The sequence below is a fragment of the Vombatus ursinus genome, unplaced genomic scaffold (genome assembly GCF_900497805.2).
Source record: "Vombatus ursinus unplaced genomic scaffold, bare-nosed wombat genome assembly UNPS02014811.1, whole genome shotgun sequence".
NCBI lineage: Eukaryota > Metazoa > Chordata > Mammalia > Diprotodontia > Vombatidae > Vombatus > Vombatus ursinus.
In genome coordinates this window covers 4682021-4689867 of record NW_020954589.1, presented here as the reverse complement: position 1 = coordinate 4689867, position 7847 = coordinate 4682021, and the positions used below count along the sequence as shown (strand labels likewise).

At 34.0% G+C, this 7847-nt stretch overlaps 1 protein-coding gene across 1 annotated transcript; it reads right to left on the bottom strand.

Annotated features, from left to right (window-relative positions):
* Positions 1-6495: 6495 nt before the first annotated feature.
* LOC114053522 (olfactory receptor 2W3-like) lies at positions 6496-7437 on the bottom strand. The gene has a single exon (XM_027876640.1). The coding sequence runs from the start codon at positions 7432-7434 to the stop codon at positions 6496-6498; it is 939 nt and encodes a 312-aa protein (XP_027732441.1). The 5' UTR covers positions 7435-7437.
* Positions 7438-7847: the final 410 nt, after the last annotated feature.

Sequence of the window (7847 nt, the reverse complement as noted above, 5' to 3'; positions counted from 1 at the left end):
TGATACATAACCTACAGCAATATAACACTGACTAGGACACAAAGAAGTTAAGGAACTTGCTAGTGGTTACACATTCATTATGTATCAGAGGCAGGACTTGAATTCATGCTTTCTTGACTTTATGACAAGCTCTTTGAATACAAGAATTATGTCTTATACATCTTTGCATTTCCTGACCTTTGTACATAGTTGGCCTTCAAATTGGAAAAGGAGAAATAGGGATGAGGAACAAAGAAGAATAGGGGCAGGAGAACAAGGATTTGAATCCTGGCCCTGCCACTGTTTGGTCATGAACAAATTACAGTACTTCTTTGGAAGTCAGTTCCTTCAGCTATAAAATGAATGATCTGAGATGTCTTTGAGTTCCCAGTTAGTTTAAAGAATTTTATAGTTGTAAAATTATCAGACTGGGGTTTTCAGCTATGTAAATCATTCATTACCTTCTTCTATTCTTAGAAAAATGAGAGTGACAAAGCTGGAAGAGATGCACTATTTAATAAAAATTGTTGAGAAAACTGGAAAGCAGCCTGACATAAGCTAAATAATAGAACATCTCATACTTTATACCAAGGCAAGCTAAAAATTTATTCCCCAATTGGTAAATGGTCAAAGGATATGAACAGGCAGTTTTCCAATGACGAAATCAAAACAATTTATAGTCATGTAAAAATTGTTCTAAATCATTATTGATTAGATAAATGCAAATTAAAACAACCTTGAGATATCAATGTAAACTTACTAGATTGGTTGAAATGATAGAAGAGAAAAGTGACAAATGTTGGAGGGGATGTGAAAAAATTGGGACATAAGTAATTGTTGGTGAAATTGTGAACTAATCCAAACATTTTGGGGAATAATCTGGAATTATGTCCAGAGAGGTATTAAATTACTTTTTGACACAGTAATACCACTACTTGGTCTATTTCCAAAGATTATTAGGGAAAAAGGAAAAGCACCTATATATTCTAAAATATTTATAGCAGCTCCCTTTGTGGTGGCAAAGAATTAGAAATTGTAGGCATGCCCATCAATTGGGGAAAGATTGAACAAGTTGTGGTATATGATTGTGATGGAATACTAGTACTCTATAAGAAATGATGAGCTCAATGATTTTAGAAAAACATGGAAAGACTTGCATGAAATAATGAAGAGTGAAATTAGCAGAACCAAGAGAACACTGTAAAAAGTAACAGCAATATTGTTTTAAGAATGACTTTGAGTGAATAAGTTATTTTCACTATTATAAATACCCAATTAATTAAAAAAGACATATGAAGAAAGACGTTAACTGCATCTAGAGAAAAGCTGAATTATAGATGTATAAAACAATTTTACATACATACATATGTATACTTACATATGTATACACACACATACACACACACATATGTATATAGGAAAGGAGAGGGAAGAAAATAAAGGAAAAAAGATATTTACATGATAATTTTACTGTATATTTGAAAGGAAAATTAGTCATATTTTTATTGTTCTATGATATGGAAATGCTTGTTTTATTCCACAAATTAAAAATTAAATTGAATAACTCACTATTTGACAAAAAATTGCTGAGAAAATTGGAAAGCAGACTTGCAGAAATTAGATATAGAACATATCTCACACTGTATACCAATGTAAGCTCAAAATTGGTACATATTTTACACATTAAGGGTGATATCATAAGCAAATTAGAAGAGAATGGGAAATTTTACCTGTCAGATGTATGGAGAAGGGAAGAATTTATGACTAACCAAGTGACAGAGAGGGTCACAGAAGTAAAATGGATGATTTTGATTACATTAAATTAAAAAGCTTTTCCACAAACAAAACCAATGAAGCCAAGATTAGAAGGAAAGCAGGAGAGTGGGGAAAATTTGCAACAGCTTTCTCTGATAAAGACCTAATTTCTCAAGTATATAGGGAACTGAGTCAAATATGGGAAACTACAAGTTATTTTCTGATTGACAAGTGGTTACAATATGAACAAGCAATTTTCTATAAAAAAATAAAAAATATCTACAGTTTTAGTTTAAAATGTTTTAAATTATTATCAATTAGAAAATGACAAATTAAAACAACTCTATCATAATGACTAATATAAAAGAAAATTAATATAACAAATGTGGGAGGTGATGTAGGAAAAATTTATGAATTGGTCCAATCACTCTGGAGAGCAATTTGGAACTGTACCCTAAGAGCTGTAGAATTGTGTGTACCCTTTGACCAATATCACTACTAGGTCTGTATCCCAAGGAGATCAAAGAAAAAGGAAAGGATCTATGTGTGCAAAAATATTTAGAGAAGCTCTTTTTGCAATTGCGAAGACCTGGAAATTGAGGGGATACCCATCAGTTGGGAAATGGCTGAAAAGCTGTCACATCTGAGTGTGATGGAATATTAATGTGCTGTAAGAATGATGAATATGATTATTTCATTAAAAAAAACCTAGGAAGACTCATATGAACTGATGCAAAGTGAAGTAAGCAGAACAGAACAAGATTTTGCACACTAACAACAATATTGTATAATAATCAACTGTGAATTACTTAGCTATTATAATCCATACACTTACAAAGGACTTAAGATGAAAAAAAATTCTTTTCATCTCCAGAGGCAGAACTGATGAAATTATTGAAACACATTTTTTCATTTTGTTTTCTTTTGCTTTTTTTTTCAATATGGAAATGTTTTATATAATTTCTCATGTACAATTGATATCACATTTCTTACCATTTCAATGGTTTGGTAAAAGGCAAGAGGAAAAGAGAGAATTCAGAACTCAAAACTTTTAAAAATATATATTTATTTAATACTTTATTTTCACACCAATTACATGTAGAAACAATTTTAAACATTTTTTTATCTTGACTTCCAAATTCTCTCTTTCCCTTAGCCCTTCTCTGCTCTTTGAGAAGAAAAAAATTTAGTATAGTTTATACATGTGGAGTTATGAAAAAGCATGTTTCCATATTAGTCAGGTTGTGAAGGAAAACACAGACAATAAAAAAAAAACAAGAAAAATAAAGAAAGTATAAAAATGTATGGTTCAATCTGCAATTAGACTCCATCAGTTCTTTCTCTGAAGATGGACATCATTTTTTCATCAGTAGTCCTTTGAAATTTTCTTATATCATTATATTGCTGAGCATAACTAAGTCATTCACCATTGATCATCATATTATATTATTTTTACTGTGTATAATGTTCTGGTTCTACTCATTTCATTTGCAGCAGTTCATGCAAGTGTTTCCAAGTTTCTCTGAGAGCATCCTGATTATCATTTCTGATAATACAATACAATAGTATTCCATCACAGTCATATACCACAACTTGTTCAGCCTTTCCCCAATTGATGACTCAATTTCCAATTCTTTGCCTCCATTAAAAGAACTGCTATAAATATTTTGTACATATAAGTCCTTTTTCATTTTGTTTTTTATCTCTGCACCTGGGGTACAGACTAGTAGTAGTATTGCTGGATCAAAAGGTATGCTGGGGTTTTTTTTTAGCTCTTTAAAGGGGCATAGTTCCAAAATGTTCATCCAGAACGACTGATTCAGTTCACAACTCCACCAACATTGTATTAGTCTCTCAATTTTCCCACAACTCCTTCAACATTTGCTATTTTCTTTTTCTATTATATTAGTTAATCTGACTGGTATGGGCTGGTACCTCACAGCTGCTTTAACATACATTTCCTTAAACAATAGTGATTTAGAACACTTTTTCGTATGACTGTAAATAGCTTTCATTACTTCATCTGAAAACTGCCTGTTTATATCCCTTGACCATTTATCATTTGGAGAATGTATCCTATCTTTATAAAGTTGACTCAGTTCTCTACATATCTGAGAAAAGAGGCCTTTATCAGAAAAACTTAGTATAAATTTTTTTCACAGTTGTGATTTTTGTGTATTTCCCTCCATCCTATTGTTCTTCTTTTGTCCTATTCTCTCTCTCCTTTCATCCTGTCTATCCTCAAAAATGTTTTGCTTCTGACTACCATCTCCCTCAATCCACCCTTCCTTCTATCAACCTCCCTCCACATTCTCTTATTCCTTTTCTCTCCTACTTTTGTGGCTTTGGATATAGCAGTTTTGACTTTTTGGTTTTCTTCTGAGTTTGTGTTTTGATTTTCCCTGTCACCATAGTAACTTTCTATGGTCAGGTTCTTTTTTTGTTGCCTACTCATTTTCCAACAGTTTTCTTGACTTTTAACTTTATGCTAAAGGTGAACTCCACTTCTGGAATGTAGGGGGCATTGTCTCTAGCTTCACATTTTTTTTTGTGCAGCTGTTTTCAGAGTTAGTTCCAGGGGTATGTAAGTTTTTAGTTTCTCTGAAGTGGCATGACATAAGGAGAAGTGTGTTTACTATTCTCTTGGTCTATATTCTGGTCTGTGAATGACCTCAAGCACTCTTTTCCATGCTAGAACTATGACCAGCATCCTTGTTTTCCTATGGCTACTCACTTGGTGTCCTAGTGTTCATCCTGTACCTGGATCTGTATATGGGCAAGGTAACAGAGTCCTAAACCCAATGTCATCAAAGGGATCTCTGTAATCTCCTAACCAGTTACACAACCCTCTTACCTTCTGTGGAATGAGAGTTCCAGAAACTGCTGGTGCTTCAACTGATTAACTCCTAAGGCCTGTTGCTGGTTTGCTAGGGAATACTGGACTGTGTTCCACTCTTTTCCTAGTACAACAGATCTTTTAGCTGACCTTCTAAGTTGCTTTGGGCTAGAAAATTGTTTCACCTGATCTTTTTGTGGGTTCTGCCATTTGGGAATTTATTTTGAGGTATTATTTAAAGTCATTGGAATGGAAATTTGCAAGAGCTCAGGTGAGTCCCTGCCTTTTCTCTACCATATTTGTTCTGCCCCTATAGAACTCACAATTTAAAAAAAAGTATGTTTAAATTAAATAATATTTTTTAAAGATGACATTATGCAAAGGATAGTTTCAGAGGAGCTTATAAAGACTTGCATCAATTAATATATAGTGAAGTGAGTAGAACCAAGGGAACAGTTTTTTCAGTGACTACATAATGGCAGGGACAAAAACTTTGAAACAATGGGAACTCTGATCAGCATAATGACCCATCATAATTCTAGAGGACTAATGATGAAAGATGATGATACCCATCTCCTGATAGAGAAGTGAATGACTCAAAAGTGAAGAATGAGATATTTTTTTAAATGGCCATTGCAGAAATCTGTTTTGCTTGACTATGAATCTTTCTAATTGGCATTTTGTTTTTCTTTAATTCTCAATGGAAAAGGGTTGTAATTTTTGCTCGTTGAAAAAATGTAAAGACAAAATAATAGAAAATTGACAAGAAGCACATAATGAATAATTAACCCATTTTCTACTTCATTGTTTCCCTTTTAGAAGGCAAAATCATAGAATCATAGAATTGGAAGAATAGGAAAATGTCTTCTAGCTTGGAAGGTGTCTTTTAGCTCAACACATATCTGAACAAAGAATCTTTTCTGTAACATAGCAAAGTGGTCATCTAGCCTTCCTTTTAAAGGACATGGATCTGAAGAGTCAGAAGGATGCTTACATTATGATATGAGCACCTCCCATCCAACTAATATTCAACCAAACCTATGAAGTGTTAAGAATGAAGTCAATTCAAGAAGAAAAGTAATCAATGAGATTATAAAAATATACATACACACAGAAAAAAGCATGAGGAAATTCAGAGACACAAAGCATCTTATTACTATACCATCATAAAATTCAGTATACATTTTAAAAAGCTATATGTAATAGAAGCTCACAGTTCCAAATTTTAAAAAGACTGTAATTTTATTTAGGAAACAGTCCATGAAGATTCTCCCCACACTGACTATGGAAATAGCTACTAAGCTAGTTGGACATGAACATAGATTGAGAGTAAAATGAAAAAAAGAATGAAAAGATTGGCAGGCAATAGACTGTGAAAGACTCTATATACAAATTTGGGGATAGTTTATGTTACCCTAGGGGCACTAGCAGCTCTTGAGCAGAGCACAGACATATTCTTTCTTATATTTTAGCAACACTATTTTATTAGCCATATGGAGGACAGATTTGAAGACTGGAGAGACATTTAATTGGGAGGTGGTTTCAAGAATCCAAGCAAGAAGTAATGAAGATCACAATTAGAATGCAAGCAGAAAGAGGGATAGAATGGAAAGATCTTGTGGCAGAGTTGGATACAACTGAACAACTGAACAACAAAAACAACAACAAGTCAATAACCTGACTCCTAATTGTGACAATACCCAATCTCAGAAGCTACCTTCTATCAATTAGTACACTGCCCCCTCCAAATTATGTATCTGCTTTATATAGATTTTGGATTTGTTTTTCTATGAACATGTGTTATTTGTTCCCAGTAGAATCTAAGATCCTTGTGAGTAAGTATCTTTTTTTTTTTTTTTTATAGCTAGCTATTAGCACAATGCTTGGTACATAATAAGCCCTTACTAGATGCCTATCTCTTCCCCTCACTTGTCACCTGAGCCTGCTTTTTTCCAAAATAATTTCTTTAATGCAGATTTCACTTCCTTATTCCTAAGAGTATAAATAAGAGGGTTTAACATAGGAGTCACCAAGTTGTAGAAGAGGGTAAGAAATTTTCCCTGGTCCTGAGAGGAATTATTCCCTGGCTGCATATAAATATAGATGATATTACCATAAAAAAGTGAGACCACAGTGAGGTGGGACCCACAGGTATTGAAGACTTTTTTTCGTCCTGCAGCTGACTTGATCCTCAGAACTGTCTGGGTAATATATCCATAAGAAATAAGAATAAGTGAGAGGGGCACTAAGACAATTATTACAGTTAAGATGAAGACTGTACTTTCTATAGCCACTGTATCCACACAAGCCATCTTAATTAATGCTGGCATCTCACACAGAAAATGTTTCACTTGGTGTTTTCCACATCGAGGTAATCTCATTGTCATAGGAGACATAACCAGGGAATTAAGGAGTCCGATGCCCCAAGACACAGCCACCAGCTGCACACAGAGCTGGCGATGCATAATGACTGTATAATGGAGGGGTTTACAAATGGCAATGAAGCGATCATATGCCATAACAGCCAGGAGGATACATTCTATACCACCTAATCCAAGGAACATGAAGAGTTGGATGACACAACCTAAGTAGCTAATGGTCTTATTAGATCCTCCCAGGTTGAAGAGAAACTGAGGTATGGAACTGGTAGTGAAGCAAAGATCCAGGAAGGAGAGTTGAGTGAGGAAGAAGTACATAGGAGTGTGCAGCCGGGATTCTAGTTGGGAGACCAAGATAATGGTGATGTTGCCAACCAAAGTAATTAAGTAAAAGATTAAAACTATAACAAAAAGGATATGTTCTAGCCTAGGCCGATCAGAGAAACCCAACAAGATGAAGTGTTCCAGGGAACTTTTGTTGCTCATGACAATAATCCCTTAGTATGTGCCTGTAGGGAGAGGAATAATAATGTATTTAAGTTTTGATAAGAATGGGGGGAATGATATGAATAAAATAGAGTAAAAGATAATCTGAAACATTTCTATATGACTATGACACATAATCGGAAATTGAGCTAAGTCTCAAATTTTTGGTCCCTATCTGACAGCATTACCTAGCATATTCTGTCACAGTGGAACCCAGTCTTTAGTGCTGGTGTAAAAAAATGGATCCAAAAGCAATGTGGTATAATTTTAGCTATTTCCTTGATTTAGGTCAAAGTGAAAAATATATGTAAATGATGTGTATAATATGGTAAAAACAACCTTGCAAAAGGTGAAACATTCAGTTAATCATTTGGTTCCTTGGGCCATAAAAAAACAAACATTCAGTTTGACTG